Genomic DNA, 24,660 nt, shown 5'->3' with positions numbered 1-24,660 from the left:
TTTTTTTTCTATTTTTACTATTGAGCGTGTGCCTTCAGTGACCCACGACTTTGATTAAATTTGGTGGTCGCATCGATACCTTAGAAAACGGCCCGTGACCTCGAAAAAGAGAGTGAGCGAGACTCGAACCGGCCAGTTCTTGATCGGCGGTTTTCGGGCGGAAAGAAACCGAATTTCGAGCCGCAAATTCTGTTCTGGGTAGTTGAGCTCTCATATGACACGTACAACTAAAAACCTCGGCGAGCATAAATACCCTGTCAGTGTCCCTTTAAACCGATATCGTCAAAATTGACAGTCTGATATTGCTCTAATTTCCGTCGACGAAAGCAGAATTAATCGAAGTAAAGGCCGCACGGTGAGCTTTCGGCTAATCGCGAACGCCGACGCTTTCGGCTGTGCACGACACCGACACCCCGAGCGTAGCTATGAAGTGACTCTAGGCGCTGCAAAACTCCGTCGCACAAAATACGCCGCACTTTGGTAGCGGTAAGGAAGAGGCACCTCGCGGCCCCCGACGACGCCATTCGGAAGAAGTCGGCGCTCGAGACTGCGGTCCGAACTTCCCGACGACGGCTCGAGCTTCCTTTTAATCGAAAGCAGGGCACCCAAATCGATAGTTTCTGTAGCCTGGGTGACGGGAAGAGTGTGCGTGGCAGCCCCCCGGGGGTCCTGTGTCCCCGGAGCGGCAGCACGGCCCGGAAGGGCGCGTACGGAGGCAAGCTCACTGGTCCTTCGAAGCCGGTTTGCTGGAGTTGGCCACGCCCAGGGGAATCCCGACGAGCAGCTCCTCGTCGGGGATGTCGTACACCAGGGTGAGGTGGAAGGCCATGTTGCAGACGCAGATGACGTATTCGCACAGGGAGAACCAGCTGAACGCTGCACGCATGGAGAGGCCGTGCTCAGTCGTCGTCTAAAGGCACGTCCAAACACTTGCGTTTGTTTACGACCGAGTTCTCGTGATCTCTTATGACGAGAAAACACACCGGCACGCTGGCGCCATTTACAAGGTGGTCCTGGAACTGCATTTTAGCGGAGCGAAGGTTTTGCGCTATTTGCAAAATATGTATTATCTACCAGCAATGGTTGCTTATAACATTGTAAAAAGTTTTTCAAACCAAAAAAATAATGATGTGCAATAACAAAAATAAAATATACGGAACTGCCAAATGTGGTGCCTGTGTGCTCTTGTCGTAAGAGATCCCAAAAGGTGTTAAACAACACCTTTTGAGTGTAAGCAGTAGCAAGTGTGTGGACCAACCTTAAGCCTGGTTCACACATAAAGAACCCATGCCTCAGACTGCAAGACATGTGTTCTCAAAGGTTCCTAAAAACCCAAGGGTTCCTCAGGGGTTCCCGAGCTGCCCAATGGATGGATGGATGATACGGCTGAACCCTCTAAGGGGGGACACCACCCAAAAAAGTGAATGTTTGAACCACTTGTTTGATTTAAATGACATTTACGGGGATTGTTTTTGTTGATGTTGAGAATATTTCTGACAAATTTTGTTAACCTGAGAGAAGTACAAAAAAAAATTGCAATAGTTCAAAGATGAAAGTGGTCGTGCTTGCAAAGGAAAACCACCTTTTTGAAATTACTTTTAAATTTGCCGTGTACATGTGTTACTGTAAACGACTTACAGCCCCTTCCCCTGGCAAATGCCGAGCGCTCCGCGCTAGCGGTCGTCGAGCGGTCGGCCTCCGTGAGCGATCCGTCACGTGGTCCATCCCAGTGGCACGCGCTGCGGAGCAAATCGAGTGTAACGCTCCCAGCGCCACCGCCGCCACCGCTTCCTGAGCGTCTGCTCTCGCTTTTGAACAGTTGCGGTTCCCGTTGCTATCTTGCTGAAAGCATGAAGTTCTGATCGGAACTTTATGCTTTGACAAAAAATTGATTGTTTACTACTTGATTAACGGTGACCCCGACGTTGAGACACAATTTATTTTTCCTTACAGTTATATAAGCCCGATGAAGACAACTAGAAGTACTTGTACGAGCCGTAGGATGATTAAGTAATACCAAACACGTATGCCGTAAAGCGATCGTCATCTCCGAAGGCGACTTCCATCTGCGGAGTATTTGGTGTGTTGTCTTCTAATTATTCCAAATACATTACAGAGACCACAAAACGAACAAACAACATATACCTAGCTCTTCATCCGAATTGGCGCGCACAACGCCTTCGACGTAACGCGGTATCTTGGGCCTCTTCGCTGGCCAGCCAAACGACTCGGCAAACACTTCGCCGAGAACGGCTGCCTCGTCGTCACTCAAGCTGGAGCTAAGCTGGTATCTTCGTCGCCGTCACTGCATTTTATTAGACCTCCTGAAATTAACTGTAACGATGTCATCGTCGCAGCATGCTCGGGCGAGTCGGTCATGATGAGGGGAACGAAAGAGAGCCCACCCAGCAATCGAAACAAAAAGGCCGCGAAACGCCTTCACTCCCCCGCGCAAATGTCGCTAACGAAACTGAAACGTTGCGAGAGACGACTACAGATCGTACTCCTCCAAAAAAGGCTGCGCGAAGAACTGCTCCGGACCGCTCGACGCGCTCCGCTACTTTTCCACGGAGCGGTTGGAGCCACTCGGTGAGCGCCCCACTGGCTCCAGATCTACAAGCGGCACACAGAGAGATCGCTCTCATCTCGCGAGGGAAACAAGAATCCGCTCGGCGAGCGCGCGCCGAGCGCTCGCTATTTGCCAGGGGAAGGGGCTATTAATTTTCGCAAGGACCTAATTTTTGCAAATTTCGCGAATCGTCTACAATTTGCAAAAAATAGGAATCTATATTAAGATCCCATCGCGTCGCAAATTATTTCATAACATCACCTTTGACCTAAATCGCGAAAAATTGAGCCCGCAAAAATTAAGTTGTTTACAGTATATTGCTTTAGGACAGTTTAGAGCACATAACTATGGAGCTATATTTCTATATTATACCATCTTTCATGACAAAAAAAAAGGACACACAAACACAATTACTGTTTTTTAGATTTCCATTCTTTGTCTAAAATTTTAGTTCTTGAGCATGAAAATTTACAAAAATAAAAATGCAAGCTCGCAGCTATCTTCCCCTCAAAATTTTAACCCAGAAAAACTTATAAAAATGAATCCAAGTTACGTAATAACAAAACGATAGTTTTCCTGAAGTGAAATTTATGCCAAAAAGTGGAATGAAGAAAAATGCGTTCAAAGTACGCAATCACTACCTTTTTTTTTAGCATCGGTGAATCGAAAATAATTTATAAAAAATTAACTATGCAGTGTAAACTAATGAAACTTTCTGGGAATATTCTCTAGGACTTGGTGGATGCAAATATGACATTTTTCAAAATCAAATTTTTGCAGCAATTGTTTTTTCTGGGTAGTGTCCCCCCCTTAAATCGGGCGGCAGCTTGCACCACCTAGCCAAAGCTTCCAATTCAAATCGACTAATCTCCGATTCAGTTCGTCATTCACTATCAACACCATCTCTCGGCACCCGCACAAACAATCGAGGCTCTGGGCCATCATCGTGGCTTCCCTACCATCCCGACTCTGCCTGCATAGCGTTCCCCGTCCAAGCTCTTACAATGTTGTTCTTCTGGGGTGTGCTGGAGGCATTAGGTAGTTCGAAATTAATTACATTGGCAAGCCTGGCTAATAAAGTGACTTCCGTTCTGAACTGATCTGTACCCCATGTTTGCTGTCATTTCTGGCCAATGAAGTGTCATGCCGAATTAATGTTTAATCGTGCAGCAAATGCAATGCGAGCTGCCCTGGCTGCCCGCTTCATACAGCCTAGCCAGAATGTGCTTTAGTGGCGCCCTCTCGCGCCGTCGACACGGAGTGCGGCAGCCGTGAGCGCTCGCTGAGCTGACTACCCCTTGTCTAGCTCACCGCCACTCAAGCGACCAAGGATGTCATGGAGGAGGTTATTTTTTACTCGTTTTTGTCATTTTAACTTGCCTATAACTTTTAAAATAAAGCGAAATTCGACAAAAGAAAAGTTTCACTAAGTTACTACGTTCAGTGCTCTCAGGTTCGGTGCAAACTAAAAACCAGCCAAAAAGTTGTGGCAGGGCCCCTTTAATGCACAAATGGGGAGCTTCATATACCGAGAGAGTGTGACAGAGACCGCAATAGAAGCAGGCGGCGCGGGTGCTGCCATTCCACCACTCGGATAGTCCCTGTAAAACGCTACAATTATTCCAAGATTCGCCGTAAAAACTACAGATTGAAAATAAAAAGAAATGTAATCCATATATTTACTTCAGCTGGCTTCTTATTTATCCGTTGATTGACGGCACACCAGTAGTAGCAGCATCACTTTTCCATAGCCGCGCTCTGCCCGTCATTTCAAAGACAAGTTGCCACGTTTGAGACTACAGAAGAGGGTTGGCGCAATGTCCAACAGGCGGCACGCAAATCTGAATAAGGTCTATTTCTTTGACCGCCCCTCCCTCAAAGTGTTCTACCAATTTAAGCACTATTTTAGAAAATCTGAGCCATCCATCGACACATGACTACATGCCAAACACTCTCCAGTATCTACATTAATGTTGACAAGGTCTTTGAGCTTCTGCGCCGCTTTATGGGATCAATGCTAAGAACGAGAAAGGTTCCTCGGGCACCATCTGAGGCCATAACGGGTTCTCTGAGGCTAAAAAGTTTGGCAACCCTGACACCAGAAACTCGGCAACAATGCTTGCCAGTGGCGTTAGTGCGTGTTTGTTAATCGAGAGTAACCATGACCTGGGCATCGCCTAGATAAGAAATAGCTATTAAGGCCATCCAGGAGCTAAAGAAAAATGTGGCAAAAATCTGTTGGTCTGGTTCTCGAGCACCTCGAGCAGTTGTTACAACATTATTCGGCGCTCTTTCAGATCGCGCATTCGCCACAGCCTTGACCCCAAAAACCCAGGGTAGAGGTCGACTATCCTCGCGCATTTGTGCACTCACTAAACTCTCTGCGGGCTAACCCGCCTCGAGTCGGTTTCTCCGTGGTGCCTAGGAAACATTTGTAATGGGTGTTTTTAAGTCTTCTTGCGCTCTGCATTCATTTTCTACCTGGTGATGTTAAATTTGGAGTCATCTTGGAGAGTCACAACACCGGCGACTGTTTTCGAAACAAAGTAGACCTCACGGTGCAAGGAGACCGCACCAGGTGCATAGTCTGCACACTGTGCATAGTCCGAACATAAAAATTATTGTCCGCAGCACACCTTGACAAATGCCTGCTGTTGTTTGCCAAGTTATGCTAAAACGGGGTGTAGAAATGTCTCGCTGAATGGTAACTGTGGAGATAATGTGACGACGGCAGAGCGTGGGGAGTGGCGCACGTACCCAGCTCGACGCAGTGAATGCGGTGCTTGTAGAAGAAGTAGAGCATTCCCGCACTGGCCGCTAGTGTCAGTCCCAGCAGAGACATTTTGAGGCGCCGAGACTTTTTCTCCTGCAACGAACAAAGGCGTCGGCTCTCGATAAACTGTCACCGTCTGTCCTATACCTCTTAAAGTAACCTTTCGACATAATTCGCGAAGAGAGAAAATCATAAGGATCAAGAGAAAAACTATTGAGTCGGACAGCACGTAAAAGAAGCAAGATATATTTCAAATGGTCAGTGCGAGAATTTACAAACGCGAACAGTAGCTAACGCCTGCCGTAATATACCGAGCAGGGGACGACCAGCGAAAACCCGCTACTTCTATAATGTTTCTAAACTAAGCAAAGGAGCAGTCAAGCACCCCAGACCTCTGAGCTAGTCGGTGACAGGTTTTAGGAGTTTTAGGACCGAACACTGGAGTGGAGGTTGCCTCCTCTCCAGCATTTGCTCTGCTAAAGCAGGAGGAGGTAAGGTAAGCTTCCCCTGAACTCTCAACTAGTGACCGACTATGGCCAACTGTGGGGCAGCCCTCCTTGTTAGCCGCTTCTCCAAGTACCTAGGTTCAAAGCAATGCAGCCCACCATATCATGTGCCCCTTCTGTATTTCTGCTCTTGGAATTCGAGCTACTGACAAGTTTCTTTTTCAAGATTATCTCCAAATTTTAGGTGGGCACTTGCTCAGTATCCTATGGTAGTATAATCAGAGCTTGCCAAAACACAAGGTCCCAGATGCAACTTATCTTTGAAAAGAGTGTTATAACAAAGCAATTTTAGCTATGGAGTCGACAAGGTTGATTTAATGAGGTAAACAAGTCTGAATATTTGGGCACTTCCTTTGAAGCCAACCCTGAATGGGATAAGCACATTGACTATTTTCTGTCGTGCCCTTAGAAGACTAGAATGTGTCAACCCCACATTAAAATGTTCTAGCACAGAGCCCACATTAATTGCCAACAAAATCCTCGCTAGATCTGTTGACTGACACCCTCATTTAAAGAGGGATGTAACATCATGGGTCCATTCAGGCTACGGCAGAAGCCTCAACAGACTCGAGGTAACATGAATTCAGATTACGGCAGTAGCTTATTCAGGCTACTGCTGTAGCCTGAATTGACTAGTGCTCATGCCACGGCAGCATGCCACGGCAGCATTCCACGGCACTATAGTCTATTCAGGCTACGGCAGATAGCCATCCATGACCATGACATCTTTGGGACGTTAGTCTACTCGAGTCTATTCAGGCTACCGCCATAGCCTGAATAGACTACGGCACTAGTCTATTCAGGCTACGGGAGTAGCCACCATAACTCACGAGAACTTTGGGTCTTTGGGAGTCCCAAAGTTTCAGGCACACTATAGCGTGGCTAAGAAATTTGCTCATTTTCCAAAATCTAAATGCATCGCATTAAGGGCCTCTTTGCATTGCTCCTTTTGCCAACGCAGTAAAGAGGCTGCTGAAGGGCACATTGCGTCGCAGTGTCACGTGACATCATGGTGCCAACTGTGACGCCATCAAGGCTGCATGCCACAGACACGAAATCCTTAAGGCTGGCCCTAGAAATGCTACGCATTTAAAATGTTACATGGAAATGTTAATGAAGATTGTGGCAGTGAATGTACTAAATGCATTTCCTTCCTCGATCTCTCATGCACTATGCCATTCCAGTTCCATGTTAGCTCTGAAAATACGGTTAGCTCCGAAAATTAGCTCAATGGGCCTACGTGCATGCTCGGGTACGATTTTATTTCAGCAATTACGCATCTTTCTTTTCCCTGATGTCCGATTGTTTATTTGTTGTGCACTGTTTGGTGTTGTGTTCCCACTCCTGCGATGACCTCAAATGAGGTCGTAGTGTGTACAGTGTGTGCTACACACACTACGATCGCAAAAATAAAGACTATGCGTTGCCAAAAGCTCAGTCTCTGTCCAAATCTGGAGCTATAGCAGTCCGGACCAGATCCCAACATTTCAAAACCGTTATCTTATTCAAAAGTTATAAGTGATTTTCTGATACCTTAACTAGAAAAACCGGCCCTGCTCCCGGTACCTGACGCCTTCCACCTCCCTGTATTCGAGGGCTTTGTGGGTCGCCATTTTTTTATTGAAAATTTCCTAGAATCACTTTAAACTTTTGAATAAGGTAACGGTGAGTTCAGAAACTTTGGCATCCGGTCCGGACCACTAGCACTCCATTTGGGCAGAGCAATGCACTATTGATTTTTGCAGTAAAAAAAAATATCTTTCAGCCTTTTCACTTTGGTGAAGAAGGAAGAGCAGCCGAGCTGTAGCTTTTGTTCTCGACGGTGGCTTTCCAGGCGAGCGATCTGCCCTTCTTTCACAGGAAAATTTGAAGCGCTCGATGCAGTGGAATGTAAGCCAAAAGCGGCCTTGCAGCGATTGTGGACCACTCGCGCTGTTGCGCAAATCGCCGCTCGCTCCGCTCCCGTTCCTCTTCCTCCAGGTTTGCCGCCACCTATGAGCGGCGGCGGCAACCAATTGTCTAGTTGCCGCCGTCGCTCATAGATGGCGGTAGCTGTCCAGAGTTCGGTGTCATCATTTTTTTGCTGGTGGACACAATCCTGGGGAAGCTAGCCCTTAACAGCTCCGCTGTAAAAAACACTGCACTGCCTTTGGAGACACTCGGTACTAGTAAATAACAAATAAAAATTCCAGTCATGCCCACGAGGTACCATGACGAATCGGCACTCGGTGCTGACACGTGGCAGTATTACACTATACAGGGCATTTTTCTTTGGCCGAGCCAAATTAAAAAGAAACAAGGATTGCACTAAGACACTTTTAATTTTGTCAATTGGATCGCCCGACTCGGAGGCCGCTAGAAACAAAGTTGCTCGTGTAATTTGGCAGCTAATTAGCGGAGATATTTCATTTAACTTTTCAGTTATTGACTTTAGGGGGCACATTGCATTTGTGGAATTGTAGCCCAACCTACATTCTAGATGCTCCGGTTACATGCTGAAATAAGTGCAAAACATTAGCCACTATCGCCTAAATTATTTGACCTCTGCAGACTGTTTCCCAATTGGGCAAAGAGTGAAGAGGAGTAATATTCGGATCCAAACGCATCATATACCCCTGATCTGATGCATAGGTTTCCTTTAAAGTGGCAGTGCAACGAGATTCAATTGGAACTTCTTTCACTTCACACAGGCTTACTGGCACTGGGCACCCAAGCACGCTTGCACGCGACGCCACTGACCAATAAACTTCTTCGTTGCAGTGTAACAGACCTTTTCCAAAAGTCCGTGCCAACGCCTGTCGGCCGTTGCTTGCTCAGATACTCTGAGCATGCATGGAACACGAGGCCTGCATCTGCGTTCGGCGTAAACTCGACTCAGCTAGTATCGAAAATGAGCGCTGTGTCAGTGTTCGGCGAAAACTCAAGTCCAATCGCGCGCATCGTGAGCGAGCAGTGGTGACCGCCAAGGTTGATCGATAGAATTTTGAAAAGGGTCCGTTTTACGAATAAAAGAGAGCGTTTTCGTTCAATCTCTCCTTCGTAAAATATGACATAGCTCAGAGGTTGCAGTGTTGGCACATGTAGTGCCCCAAGTGACGATGCTTGAGCACGGTTTATAGATTAGACCCGAGCACTGAGCGAACGCTCGATTTGGGCTCACGATAAGCGTTAGCTCGACAAGCATTTGGGTAGCAACTCGCGTCCAGTCGTTCCGTCGACGGCAATAGCCGAACCCTGACAACGTTCGGTACTTAGCACCCGACTACAACAAACACCGGAGGCGTATAATCGGGTCCGGATCATGTGGCCACTTGTTCTGGCCACAAGTTGAGGGGCAGAAAGCTGCTCATTTTTTTGCAATTTTTCGCACAACTACCATTGCGTGGGGAGAAAGACCGACGCGTGTTTCGTGAGTCGTAAATGTCGAGGAATAATTCTAAGCGGTGTCTACTGAAAGGATGAAAATCGTTGCACCGTCCCTTTAATGGTGATGGGGGAAACTCCTTCGTCACCACGGAACGCCATGGAACGTGACACAACATGTGGCCGCCCGAAGAACCCACTCACCATTTCTGTGTCGTTCTTGTGCTGGCACATGTTGGCCGCTATGCATGTCCCAACCATGTACAACAGGGAAGACACCATGAAGATTATGAAAATTTTCTCGTGTACAGCTGAAAGGGAAGAAAACGAGGTCCATCAACAATCCAGCCTAAAACCCCGGCAGTTCAAAAAGGGAGCAATGGAAGCCTCCGTAGCTTTCACAACTTTAGAGATTACACGCCGACAAGATAGAGGACGGTTGATAGCACTCAACGGACCACTCCATTCCCTGAATTTCTTGCGGGTGCAGTGCCTAGTGAAGAGCAGGCACGATTGACGACCCAAAATCCCGGCTTTCATCAATGCCGGGAACCTGAGGCAACTACCTATTTGCTCTGTTGCAAACATGTCTGGAGGGCGGAAAACGGCTTCTTATGATTTCAGGTGAAGGAACGGACAACAGAATGACTGGCACCAAGATAGCTAAAGCGCCATTACTCTGAAACGTAGCTTATTCAGTGCCAGCTTCCACAATATGGAGTCGAATCATCCTTTTCTCTTTGGTAAGAGTTGTGACCATCCGTTGACAGGAAGTCTGATGCCCGTGCCTCGCCTTATGAATGCAAAGTGTTTATTCCGAGCCCTGCAGCTCGCCAAAGTGAAAAATGTGTGTCTCGACTCGACACGGTGAACAAGTTCCCTGCAGGGTTCTACAGATGGCCCTGTACCCGGTGCCTGCTTTGGCCTTTCGGCCCCTGCCCTTAATGAACCGGTTTCCCTATTTTATGAATACTAGCTTCCCAGTGACTACCTCCAGAAGTTTATTGATTCCAAGCTATTGACGTTTATTGAAGCAACATGTGTTTGCAACTGTTGTCACGAGACAAATTAGTATTGCCACTGGCAATGGCACCAATTATAAAATGTCAAATTAGTATTGCCACTGGCAATGGCGTCAATCGATATAAGCAGATTATTTTGAATCTAGCACACATTTACACTTGGATATTATTTATTTTTATTTTTGGAAAAACAGAAAAGACTAAGATTAAGCTCAGAATTTCAGAGAATCGGGAATCTAACAATTATAAACTCCGATAAACTCTGGGCAAAAAATAAAATAGGAAGAATGCCCTCCAAATCTCACCAAAAATGAACTATGAAAACATGGAATCCTAGTTTTATCCAAATGTCTGTTGTAACCAGGTCTTATTGTAACGAGTTTATAATGTAATGCCTTTTTGTATATGCTATTTACAAATATGTTTTTATTGCATCGTTTAACTTTTTTTAGAGCGTAGGTCCCAAGCGCCCGTTTCTGCGCTGAGCGGTGTCAGCGTCAGCGTAACCACACGCGTTGCATTATAGGACGTCACAGTTTTCCTGCTAAATTTAGCGGGGAAACTGAATTGGTGTTGAGGTCACGTGGCGTCAATTTTCCAGCTAAATTTAGCACGGAAGCTGTGGGAGGAGGGCTGGGTATGGAGGAAGAGGAGGGGAGGCTACAGTGGAGGAGGGGAGGGTACGGAGGAGGAGGCGTGCAGAACTAGCATGTGAGGAGAGTGATCTATATTTGTATATGTAAATATATATATTTCTTTCTGAAATTGTTTAGCACGGTATATCGCAAAATCAAAATACCTCAAGAGCTGCACTCCAATGTCTCATCGCAGAGATCTGTAAATGTCTTTAATTTTTTTTTTTTTTTATTAACCCACACCCTGTAATACCTAAGGCCTGATGGCACTGCAGGTTCCTTCGTAAATAGACAAAAAGCTTCTCACGCATCGAAAATGCTCCCCAAGTGGCAACAAATGAAAGCAAGCAGTGTCACGCTGACAGATGTCGCGATTTCGGCAGGTGGCCGTAGAAGTACCGGAAAAAAGCCCGAGAGTACGCAAGCGTCGTTGCAACGTCCCGGTTGCCGAAGCTTCCAAGGACCGTTGAGCTGAAGAGCGAGCTGCAGCACGACAGGCGCCTGCCACACCCGCCAAGGTTTTTATTTGTACATGACATATCAGAGCCCAACTACCCAGAACACAATTTCCGGCTCGAAATTTACTTTCTTTTCGCCCGAAAACCATCGATCGAGAACTGGCCGGTTTGAGTCGCTCTCACACTCGTCTCTGTGGTCACATGTTGTTTTCTGTGGTTTAAACACAACCAACAAAGATAATCAAAGCTGTATGTCGTCGAAGGCACACACTCAATATTAAAAATAGAAACAAAATATGATACCTATTTTTTGTGGCTTCTAAAAAGCTGCAAATACATTGATTGAAAAAAACAATTTGCACAGTCACGTGATTTCTGGCAACACCCTCCTTCTCTATATTTCTTCTTCCTCTCCAGTCTAGTTTCGGTATCGGTTTCGAGGAGTTTCATTTTTTATTTTCTTAAAAATATACACGACGCTGTAGTAAAATACTGATTGGGTAGTCTTCTGGCACTATAATGGACTGCCTAACAAAAAATAAAAGAATACATTTTGTGGGGGAGGGGGGGGGGGGGGTCAGTGTCCCTTTAAAACCTCTTGTGATCTCTCACGAGAGCACACACTGGCGTCGCCTATCGTGTAGCCGGGAACAGGGGTTTTCGTATACAGTCGCTGACCAAGTTTTCGCACTTCGCAGGGTCCGAAAAAACGTCCAAATAATAGAGCAGTCCGAAAAATCAGCAGATAAAAAAACTTGCCTTTATTACGTCTAAGCAGGCTAAGCCGTAAATAGTGCCTGCTTCAGGTTTCGCCTGTGCGCCTTGTGTTAGGTTACGTCTCCGTTTGTGTTCGGCAACCTTCTGTTAGCTTGAGAATCGCTGCCTTCTTTTCTAGCATTATGGTCAAGTACTTTCTGCGCTTCTTAGCGACACATTGTGGCGGCGGAAGAACAGATGGGGCAATGACGTCCAAGCCGACGCAGTCCGAAAACATGATACACCGAGACGAGATTGAAATGAGAGGTGCCAGCCCACAACTGCAGTGGCGAATGAACAAAGCAAAATGGAAACAACAACAATAATAATGACGTGCAGCTGGATAAAGAAAAAAAGCCGTACAGTGCCACCTAGCAATAGGACTTAGCAGTATTTAAGTAGCGCTGCCAAACCAAGCCAATCCATGTGCAGCCAACAGAGAATTCCGAATGGCCGCTTCTCGGTGGTGTTTCCCGCTGATCGCTCGCGATGATCTTGTCCGAAAATGCAAACTTCTGGACTTCAAGCAGTCCAAAACATGGGTCATGAATATACACTATTTCTAGGGGTAAGTCACGGTTCCTCCTTTACTAGGTCCGAAATATAGAACAAGTCCGAATTATCGGCGTCCCAAAAATAAATCGGCGACTGTATTCCCTATTTGTTTTTGTCGCCTCATATTTTTTATTGGCTCGTAAAAATCTTTTGACAATGTTTCAAATGACCACGTCTCATGGGTTGCAGGTACGTATGATCCCACAAATACTGCAAAAGCTTCGCTTCAGTGAAATGCAGTTCTGGGGTGATCTCACGGATGGCGCCAGCATTCTAGCGTGTTCTTGCGCCATAAGAGATCCCAAGAACTCGGTCGTAAGCAAACGCAAGTGTGTGAATTAGCCTTAAGACGTGTTCATTGCACCATCTGCCTCGGCGACTCTGAGGCAAAGCGCCTGGCTACGGCCTCAAATTCTAACCCTGGCCAAGGTGCGAATATAATGACCGAGGCTCATTGCAAAGAAGGTGCCGTGTAATGGAGATTTCGGTTGCACGTCGGAAAGTCTCCAGGTGGTCGAAATGAATCCTCGGACCTCCGCTGGGGCGTGCCAGATGCCCTTCGTCAGTTTGGCCCAATAGACCCCCCCAATTTGACTCGGTGTTCGCGGCAGCTTAACTGGAAGGGACCTCACGGTAGTTCTCCCTGTTGGAGACGTAGGTGACCCCGACGAGGGAGAGGGCCTCGGTGAGGTGGAGCAGGTAGTTCGCCCTGGCCAGCCTTAGGAAGAGGGGCCTCCGGGGAGCCTCCACCAGCAGGGCCCTGCGGCTGTAGTAGCGCGGGTAGAGCGACGCCAGCAGCAGGCGGGGGCCCGTGTGCAGCGCCACGCCCGTGCGCCACACGTAGCGCTGCGGCGAGATGCCCGTGATGGCGCTCACCGACGGGCAGAAGTTGTACACCTGCAGGGCACACCAAGGAGACATGTGCAAAGCGTGCAAAGGCCTGGCTTCCACAATCTACCCTCTTTGCGTTTTTTGACCAAATGACTCGTAACTGTTCCACTAATAGCACACTTCCCTTATAACAAACTTCTCTTTAAAAACATGCAAAGAAATTTTTTTTTTTTTTTAATGCCGTAGATGGAAAAAGGATGGCATAAAACGAATTTACGATAAAAAACTTTCAGCCTTCCCCCTCTGGTGAAGAAGGAAGACCAGAGAAGCCGTACTATGGCGGAAATGGACGATTTTCTTATACTCTCGAACATCAAAATATTTTGTTAAAAAAGAAGAGCAACAAAAAGGACAAAAACAAAGATTAATAAATAGAGCCTATAGGAAGCTTCTGAAAGAGCGCAAGCACCACCCGACTATAGTGGTCAGTCACGTGACTGCAGAGTCGCCAATTTTGTGCAGGCTCCCGCGGGCACCAACAACAATTTCGTTTGGTGCCATTAAAATAGTGCTCATGTTTGTTTTTTTTTGTTTATTTTTTAATTTAGGTAGTTTAAAAAAATTGTTTTTCCTTTGCATCTGTTTATTTTAAGAAACTTCTGTTTAAGAGACCTTTGTCATGAAAAACGTGTTATAACAAATGTCTGTTATAAGAAAATTCTGTTTAACAAACTTCTGTCACAACACCTTGTAATGCAAGAAGAAATGAAACACGAAGGACAGACGAAACAGCATGTTTTATTCTTTCTTGTATTTGACTGTATCACCAACGTGCTGAACCAAAGTTACAACAAAGAGATATGGAGGAGGTGAGAAATTTCGAACAAGGCTTATAATTTATATGAAGAATTCAGTTTTACAAAAAAAAAAACAGAAATGATAGACAACGCCAGTGTCGAAAATATGAAATAGGTCAAAACAATACCAAAAAAACTTTCAGCCTTTCCACTCTGGTGAAGAAGAAAGACCAGCGAACCAGTACTATGGTGGGATTGAAGTAATGGCCGTCTGCAAGTCGGTAAGCCAGAGTGGGAAGGCTGGAAAGGTCGTTGCCATCTATGAGCGACGGCGGGAAGCAGACAACCGGCAAACACAACACTTTGGACAGCTACCGCCATCTGTGGGCGACGGTGGCAACCAGAATGTTGTGTCGACATTTGTTTGGTACTGGACACAATCCTGGAGAAACTAGCCCTTAACAGCCCCGCTGTAAAAGCAATGGCTTCTGGAAGTTCTTTTTCTAAAGAGAAGAACTGCTTTCATCAAAACACTTTAAAAAGTATTTACTTGGTTCAATGGAAAAAAAAAAAAAGCCTAATTCAATACAGAGGAACTGGCACAAGCATACAAAAACATACGCTAAAGAAATAAAAATTTAAAAACCTAATTGAAGGTTTTAGTTAATTATAGTTATCTGACTGAATGAAATATGGTATTTTTATGTTTGTACCCCACACCTGCAAAGGCCAAGTAAAAAAATAGATAAAGAATGAATCAATCTTGCCTTTTTGCTATTGCCCCCACTCCAATTTAGCCCCAGGGCTCAAAAACCCCAATGCAAGTTCCCATCTTTCTTTTTACAGATTCCGGTCCCACTATGAAGGCAGCCTGTATACTGTTACACGCACAATGTTGCGCCAAACATCAACCTCCAGCTATTTTCCCCACATTTAAAAAGGAATTCCGGCAACAATTTATTTTTTTTTTTGTTCCTCCGAAGTTTATAGCTTTCCCGTGGCACATCCGGTGCAACTTGAGCGAGCAATTTTTTTTTTTTTTTCTGCCCTTATCTTACTGGACTACCTTGCAGGCAAGCTCGGTTTTCCATTCATGCTATTCGAGGCTCCTGTCAAAATATAGCCGGGTGTTTAGGGCACTTCTTGTGGCCTGGGTGAAGGGGAATCTGTTTGCCTTGGCCACCTCCGTGTTTATGTCACGCTGCTCTTCCCTGGCATGGACTGTTTTTAGCCCAGCCCCTAAGGATAGAGGATGCCAGCACGTGGATGATATAAAGGAGGCTTGCTGCGTATAAAGAAAAAATCTCCGCACTTCCGCTTCTCTTCCTCAGACGAGATTTGCATGGTTGCTGGCTTCCCTCAAAATTCATTCGACGACACACCAACGGAGACGGCCGAGCAAGTAACCAAAAGAAAAGAACAAAATTATATTTTTTGCGGAGTGATTAAATTTTTACATTTCGTCTTCATCACTGAAGCTACTGAACACACTGAAGAAGTGACAAATGTGGGTACAGGTTCACTATGTGGGCAGTAGAACTTCCAGCAAATTACAAAAAATCTGATTAGTGTGAATGCAACAAATGTGTGAAACATTCTGTTTCTTAGATTGCTCGCTTGACCCGCAAGTTTTTTGATGTACGACGTCATGACACTGGAAGGCGCTTGGAAATTTGGAACTTGCATTTGCCCTTTTCTCATTATCTATTCTGAAATGAGAGATAACTAAATAGCATGCGGGGAAAAGTAAAACCAATGTATTCGGACAATGTGGTTAGTCCGCGTAGCTAAAAAAGAAAAAAAGAAACACCAGAGTTCCCCCTTCATTTTTAAAATTTGACAGAAGAAACACCTGGAGTGCCATACTTCAACGACTCGGAGACTATGATAATCACGCTTACCATATCCCCTAGTCTTCCAGGCTTCTTCAGCTAACTGTTTTTATTTAGATTTTTTTTTTTTTTTAATTTAGAACAAAGAAGTCTATCAATTCAACTCCTGCAAGTGTGGGGCTGAAAGCAGTGGAAAACATAGCCAAAATCCTGTGGATGAGGAATCTGTCTTCATTCAGCTTTTGGATTAAAATCTGAAGCATTGCCCACTAAATTTAGTGGGAAAAAAGATGCACATTTCGTCCCTAATGTTCCACCTCTTTTCAGAATCAAGCTCCCTTGCAGCCCAAGTGGAAAAGTGAAATCTCCGTTAAAACATTAACCCTGCAGCCATCGTTTCACACTTTATCAGACTTCTCCAACTAATTTTGAAGATTTAAAAACACTCATTATGATGGCAATCGTTACCTGCCATGAACGGCTGACTCCTGTAAGCAGAGGAAAAACAAAAAGATTTGAATCGCTACACTTACTAAGAGAACTGCTGACACACCGAAAAAGTGTGTTTGAGACTTCCAAGCAAACACATTAGGTATATAGTATACAGTACAATGAAGTTGGATATTTTGCAAATTTTTTCAGGTGCTTTGGTAAAAATTTCATACCTTTGCAGGCTGACCAAAGTTCCCTTACAACCCCCCCCCCCCCCCCCCTCCGCTACTGCTAATCAAACCTCAGTGTTTCAGGCATTTCCTTCTGACAGACCTCCAAGCACTCGGACCTTAGTTGGTGGGCGGGAGCCCTACTGCGGTTGCCCCCAATGTGTCGACGGCTGACACAGGTGTCGGAAGTGTCCAGCTGAGATTTGGCTGGAATGCTGAATTCTCCGGGTGATCTAAACTGACCTTTCGCCCACTTATGCCAACATTCTCATATTTTGGTTTTACCGCATGTTTCAAGTGTTCGTCAAAGGCCAAAAAAACAACTACCTAAGTAGTTGTTTGTTTCGCATTTCTGCCGAATAAAGATCCGTCAGCGTCTTTGACCCCCGTTATGCGAGCATCCCCTAAGTGCCACTGATACCAATCATGATTGGCCGGGGTTCTAAGACATTCAGACTGCATCTGCGCTCAGATCAAGAGTCTCTAAAAACTGTTCCGCTTTAGATGACAAATACCATATACAGAGACCTTCATTATGAAAGCGATCAATACTCACACAATTTTCTGGCTGCAAGTAGTACAGCCTTCCCATCGGACGATAAAGGCAAAATTGCTTTGTCGGACATTGAATGTTTTTGATGCGTCTAAAATGCAGTCTTCTTGGCAGTTCCACAAATCAAACAGATAGTAGAAATGCACTAACAACAACTTCTTTGCTGGCTCAGCCAAGAGTATGCTTTGCAAATTCAAAGTATACACCATCATTTGTTTTCTCCCACTGTTAGACACTGTTTGTAATGTTATATATATATAAAAAAAAAACATTTAAAAAAATCCTGAGACATAAAGCATGTGCAACTTCAAAAGCTGAAATTTTAGAACTGCAAACCAGCTGTGGAAATATTGCCACCGCACTATAGTCACTGCTGTTTTAGTTCTCTTAATTCTAGATGACATGGGACAAAATGTTAGGGGATTAGGTCTTGACCTGGAAATCATTCAGCCGTCTGCCAGAACAATCTGTGATGCTGTACTGCATCACGTATTCATAAAACATTCAACATACACAACAAAAAAATTCTCTAAACAACATGCTGAAACTTACAAGGTATGCATGCCATGCCATAACAAATTTCATTCGTTAATCTTGTATCATTTTTAAATCAATGCCACGCTGTTGCTTTCTTGAGTTTGTTTTTTCCCCTTTGTTTTGCATCATTATTCGAGAGAGAAATTAGCAAACCTTTTGCTGTTTCTCTGGTGGTGGTGGTGCAGAATAGTGCATTATTGCGCCGTTCTTCGAAGCTGGTTTATCAAAATGGTCATGTTTTACCGAGTTTCCTTTATACTAATAATTAACATTTATTTAGTATTACATTATCTCGTTTGAGAGGAAGAAGCAAAATAGTCAAACAAGGTACCTGCATCTGGACCTGTGCTACAAATTCAGCTATATATTGATGATCAATTTTGCATAATTAACAAAGAAATCCATCCAATATTTGTTTAAATTACGATAACTAAAGAGGGGCATGGAAGACAAACAGATACCAACACACTCAACCATCCACAATTTTTTTTTTTTTTCAGTTGTAACATACTAAAATTAACTGAAGTGAAATATGCACACACCGCTTTTTCTGTCTTCCAGCCCCAGCGACTGCGAAAGTGTACTTCGGAGAACTCAATTGTTGCCCAACGTTCTAAAGAAAAGATACCTGCGCAACGCTGGCAAAATTTCAAAACACAATGAAAGTTGTAAGAAACAAAAAACAAAAGAAAGAAAAGAAGGTAAACAAATTACAAACAGAGGCTACCAAAAAAAACTTATGCGGGTGAAGCAGTGTACCCAAGGCGCAGCGTCACATCTCTTCGAACCCGTGCCAACCTCCCCCTCTCTGAACGCTGCCGTTTAGCTAGGTTATCTTTTTTTTACAATTTTTTTTACAGCCCGTGCCTTCGATTATCATTCTTTCTGTACGCCGCAACCGTCGCAATCTCCGTGTACAGCGTCCAAAGGCAATTGGAACCACCACATTTCAGAACTCTTTTTTTTTTTTTTTTTTTCACGTACAGCATTTGATTCGAACGGGCTCTCCCAGAACATTGTAACCACTGGTGACTCAATAGAATTTAAAGAATTAATACGTGCAATAGCGTTCTAGGTATGTTTGGTGTTTTTTTTTTTTTTTTGTGTGTGTGTTTGCATACTAATCTTCTTGTCGATTTTTGTTTTATTTTACATATGCAAATTTGCTTTTGTGACATTGTACCCTTCTTTTGTTGATGTTTGTTGTATGCCACCCCTTATGTAATACCCCCTATGGGGGTCCTTAAGGCCCATTCACACTCTTGCGACCTCTTAAACCTGGGTTCCTTAAAACTTCATAAACCAGAGAACACACTGGCGCCATCTATTGGGAAGCAGTGTAAACTCGGCGGTCCGGCATATTTTTTTTATTTCTCGCGCATTATACTTTCTTTCTTGGCTCGAAAAACTTTTGTCAATTTTATAAACGAGCCTTTCTATGGGTATTACGCACATTTGACCTCGGAAATCCTGCAAAACCTTCGCTCTTGTGAAAGGCAGTTCCAGGGTCATCGCATAGATGGCGCCACAATGCCAGTGTGTTCCCCGATTTTAAAAACATTTAGGAAGTTTTAAGAGATCTCGTCTCTCTCAGTCGTACTCGGTCGCAAGAGTGTGAACGGGCCTTTAAGGTATTTAAATAAATAAAAAAACAAATAAATAAGCGAACGCGATGTTGGCTTCCAAGCGAAAAACCTCGAATCCCTAAAGTCGGCCTCCAACGCTTAGCACGCGAGCGCTGCGGCGAAACCAGCTTGCCGGAAAAAGCTTGGCCGAAACTGCATGTTCCGAAAACGACGCCTTCCGTCAGAGAGCGAAAGCTGGTTTCACACCAGCACGATCGACGAAAGTAAGGTCAGATTTGGGTACCCAATAAAAAAAAAAAAGCAATAAACAAGATATGGTCTCGCGGCAACTAGCACCAAGGACTCTTTTGTAATGCGGGCCACAAAATGCATTATGCAGGGGATGATAATAGGACCGATTCAATGGACACGCTGAGCCAACCGCGACGGGGTGCGTGACTGGGCACCCGAGATCAGCAGCCCGCTACACCCGCAAACGCCAGTAGCCGGTTACGTCCGACGCTTACCTGTTTTTCATTTATTGTTTTTTTCTCAAGAAAACCGATAAGTTTATCAGCCGGCAATCAAAGTAGCGTGCAATCGATGCAATTTCTTTTTATGACTTGTCGGAAACTCTCGACTATTCATTTCGATTAGCTCCATTCTCAAATCGTAAAGCAATTTAATATATGTATATATCTTTCTTTTTCTTTGTTTAACCGATAATTCCTAAATTTAAAAGCGCGTAAGCTACGAGGAAAATACGCGGATCTCTGAAGACAATCGCCAGGTTTGTTCACCGCTAAAACGAACAAAAGCCCGAACAAGGACTGCCTTCCTAACTGCCCCTTTGAGCCAGCACTTTAATAATAATAATAATAATAATAATAATAATAATAATAATAATAATAATAATAATAATAATAACCATGCTGAGGATAGCCGCGGTAGTACAGAAAGGCCGCGGTAGTACAGCCCGTACCATATAGGCCGGCGATGCCGCGTCTACTCAAGGAGATTAAGCGATGATATCTACGAGGATGTAGTAGAAAAGGGATAGAGGATATAAAATCAGACTCACTTTACACACGGTCGTGTTGACGGCCGTGTACTGGAACAGCATAGAAGTGGCAAAACAGAAGACGAGAGTGAACAGAGGCAGGGCGACTGTCAAGTAGGCCAGGTTCAGAACCTTCACCCGTAGTAGAACGTGCTCCATCGGGATCGGCGTCTCCATCGTCCTGCTCGAGGAGGCTTGGCCGCCCGATGCGTCTCGAGACCCAGAGAAACCCCGCTGCAGCGCGCTTCTACGGCCGATTTCGACCGAGTCGAGATGTTAGAAGCGGCGACGACCGGTGCGCGAAGCTGGAGACGGCCGTCGGACTGTGTCTCATAGTCGGCGTCCCTAGGTGCCGGGCCCGGCGCTCTTCTTGCCCGTGACGGAGCGCATGAGTTCGGCGGTCGCGGTGCCTCGGCCCGTGAGGTCTACTTGGGCGGAGAAGGCGGCACGGCGCCGACGGGGCATCCGCCGATTCTTTGTCCCACCATTGGAAGATCCGACCAATCGACGCCTCGGCCCCACTCGGAATCCCTGCCGACGACCGAGACGGTCAGTGGCGCTAGTGACGAGGCGGACGAAAACAGTGGACATTCAGTGGCTCTATGAAAAATGAAAAGCGCAAAAAAAAAAAACGGTTTCCAAACATCCTAACAGACAACAATGCTTTAAAATGTGTGTCATTCAAAATCGCTCGGTTTAAAAAAAAAAACAAAAAAAACTCGGTTTTTGTTTTTTTAATTTACTAATGGTTGAAGAGAGGACGATCCGAATCAGTGGTCTGAATGGTTAAAGTGTCCTTTTGATATTTTATCAATAAAAGATTTTTTTTTTGCTCTTTCTTGCTTACTGGCCAATTGTTGGCTCTGGCTAGGTAGCGCAATACACCGACCAATTTTAAATAGTTCAGTTTTTCTGCTAGGTGTCCAGCAGCGCCGCTCTGCAGCGGATTGAGATCAGTGAGCGGATTCGTCCACTGTGGATTCGTCCATCTATCCACCTATAAGCCAAACGCTTGACGTAAACAAAACAGCGTGGTTCGACCGTTCGACGCTCCGGTTGTCGCCTTGTCGCCATCACTTGAGCAAGTAAGTGCCGCTTTCCACTGCCCAGCAAATCCAAAACCGGAGAACATTTCGCCAAACCTGCGAGATCAAGGCACACACACACGTGGCTATCCCTTTGATTTTAAAAGCTCGCTGTCATAGCGGTATGATGGATGCCGCGCAGGAAGGGAGACAAAACGGACCTGGCGAAAATGGTCTCGTAACATTACACCAACAGTGCGACGAACGCAGCTTCACACCCCGTAGCTGGCGCGATCACGATCCTGAACACTACACGCGGTTGTCGCTAACAGACTCACGCATGTGTACCCGCTTCGAGTTCAGTTTCGAGCTATGGTTTCGAGTCATTGCAGCGCGAGGATCTTGGGAAAGCTAGGGAACAATTCGCGAGCAATATCGGAGTTGCTGGGAAAATTGCCCCGTCTGAAGTTCAAGCTAGGGATGTCGCAAACCATCCGAAGTTCGAACTTGACGGTTTTCGAACTTCGAAACGGGTTCGACTTCTCAAAGTTCGGAACAATCGTAGCTGCCCGGATTCGAATTCGCAAAGTTCGAAGTCATCGAGGTTTTTAGAAAATTCGAAATCGACGGTTTCAATTTTTTTTTTTAAGATTGAGGTTCGCAAGATTTGACGGTTTTAATTCCTGTATGATTCAGGTTCGCAAGATTCAATCATTTCGAAATTCTTTGAGCTTCAGATTCGAAAACTTCAAAACTATAAAAATAAAATTTTGGAGCCTAAGCTCGCAAAGTTCGAAGTCTTCGAACCTCACGAAGACCGGAGTGGCCGTAAATATCGCAAGCTGAGCTCCAAACATTTTACTACGAATCTTACACGTGCCGTAAAGTTCATTCAGTGTTCGCTGCTTAGGTACTACTCGATACTGGCCACAACTTCTGGCTGGTGGGAAAGACGATGCTCATTTTAAGGCGGGCTATTTCTCTGGCGGTCCATGGATCGTGGTACGGAGAAAATAGTCGGCCACAGACAAGAATAGAATCAACACAGAACCCGACACAGCGAGAGCGCAGGCAGCATTCACCGACTAAACTCGAGGCCCCCAAAAATGCGGTCCAACAGATTCCCCAGAAGCATCCAGACCTTGTTAATTTTTAAAGGGGTACTACGGCGATTTTTGAGCTACCTCAACTAACAATATTTTCTGACTCCCCGGCCTTTACCCTTTCTGGTACGCTATTTAGTATCGTGAAATTCATAATAGTTATTGCGAAATCGGCAAATGAAAATGATGCAAAAACCAACATTCAAATATACCCGCCCTTTTCAGTGCCGTGACGTCAGTGGAAGGTTAGCTTGCCAGTCAGGCGAGCAGTCTAAAAAATAGAATATGCCAATCATTTGATCCGTGCTGGAGCGCGGGGACTGGAGCGAGCTTCCAAAGCATTCATTTGACACCATGAAACTGCTTCGAATCAGTTGGGAACAAATTCTACAGTCCAAAGAGTGAACCCCTGCACTTCCAATGACGTCACTTTTTCGTTGTTGCCAGTAGAGGCTTTCAGTTTGAAAAACACGGTGAGGACCAAAATTGTAAATTCAATAACTTTGTGAAAAAAAATTATTTTGACCTAATATTTGGGATACTATTTTGGCGATGTTGTTTGGCGAGTTTAGCAAAATTTCAAGCAAATCGGGGACCATGAAGAAATCGGCGGAGTACCCCTTTAAGCTACTGCTTCAAACACAAACAAGGCTTTTTATGTGCACTGAACAGCGTACGGTCAACCTTAGTGCACATACCCAAACACTGGTAACGAAATTTGGTCCTAAACTCGAGCCAACGTTTCTAGATTCTAAAAGCTCCTAATCTAAAAACATTCACTCGAGTGGTCTGTACTGCTGTCTGCGTGTCTTCCTCCGATGGAGCGACAATGGACAATGGACTAAACTCGAGAGTCGAAACCGGTGGCTCGCGCGCCGTTCATTCGGCAGAAGGGCGCGCCCCAGACATACTCCATTCGCCGCTCCGCCTTGAGCCAATTGCTTCTGCGCGATTCTTCTGGCCTTGCTAACACGAGCATGCACGCACAACCAAAACACCGCAGAATGCAGCGACCTGGCGATGAAGGCAGAGCTTCTCTCGGCGGTTGCGTCGCATGCTTTGCTTCTCCGAAGCTACAAATAACGAAGTCGGGGCAGTCGACGCCACTCTGGGCTCGCCAACAACGGGAGAAATAGGCAAGAAGTTGTGTGGTGACTCCACCTAGGAACAATGGATAAAAGCTGCGGCGCAAAATTTTGAAATCCGACGAGATTCGCAGTTTGTCAAACTTTTCAAGATGGCAGGTTTGAAAGTCTGATACTTTTTAAACTTTACAAGAAACAAGTTCAAAATTTTGAAAACCATCGAATTTTTAATTTAGTAAGTTCGAAAGTCTGGTAATTGCAGATTTCTTAATGCATTAAGTTTGAAATAATTAAATTTTTAAATATAAGGAGTTTGAAAATTCAAAATTATACAACTTACAAAGGCAAACGTTTGCCAAAGCGAAACTTCTCGAATCTTTTAAACCTTTGAACCTAAAGTTTGCGGCATCTCTACTTCAAACACGCGTGAAGCGACACTTTGCCACATAAAGCAAGTCAATCCGCTTTCATTCCTTTTTTTTTTTTTTTTGCCAGGGGAATGTTTTTTTTCTTTTTTTTTTGGCACATTCGCTTGTGTTTTTCACCGAAGCCTAGATACATAATGTTTTGTTTATTAGGTAGAGGCTAACTGGTGACAATAAAAACGCTGACTAGGTGGCACAAGCTAATCCATCTATCCATCCAGCATCCAAGTTCTTGGTAGCAGACGGTCATGGTTCCCATCCTATCTGCCTAGCCTGCGAGCAACCCTGTAGTACATTGGCCTGCCAGGAGTGAAGGTCATTATTAATATTATCCCACCAAACAGATGGCCCTTTTCTCCCTGGTAAATTATGTCATAGGCAAGTGCTGTTGAGCTGGCCCTTTTTTCAACTCGTGGTTTACCTCTCCTCCAACGTTGCCAGATTGAAAAGTGGTCCTATCGAAATTTCACGAAACACTAAATTTATCATAAAGAAACTCCTGAAAAAGATCAAGCATTCAATGCAGGAATACATAATAAAGCAAGAAC

General features: G+C 45.0%; 1 protein-coding gene across 1 annotated transcript; it reads right to left on the bottom strand.

The window, feature by feature from the left end:
* LOC8041118 (post-GPI attachment to proteins factor 2-like) lies at nt 1-20,976 on the bottom strand. Its single transcript, XM_002414417.4, has 5 exons — nt 20,496-20,976; nt 13,270-13,534; nt 9,416-9,522; nt 5,327-5,435; nt 1-876 (listed from the first exon to the last, which is right to left on the bottom strand). The coding sequence occupies exons 1-5, from the start codon at nt 20,649-20,651 to the stop codon at nt 722-724; spliced, it is 792 nt and encodes a 263-aa protein (XP_002414462.1). The 5' UTR covers nt 20,652-20,976; the 3' UTR covers nt 1-721.
* Between the last annotated feature and the right edge of the window lie 3,684 nt (nt 20,977-24,660).

Source organism: Ixodes scapularis, unplaced genomic scaffold (genome assembly GCF_016920785.2).
Source record: "Ixodes scapularis isolate PalLabHiFi unplaced genomic scaffold, ASM1692078v2 PGA_scaffold13__105_contigs__length_92229423, whole genome shotgun sequence".
Taxonomy (NCBI): Eukaryota; Metazoa; Arthropoda; class Arachnida; order Ixodida; family Ixodidae; genus Ixodes; species Ixodes scapularis.
The sequence above is the reverse complement of the archived record's forward strand: the minus strand, read 5'-3'. Positions and strand labels throughout refer to the sequence as shown.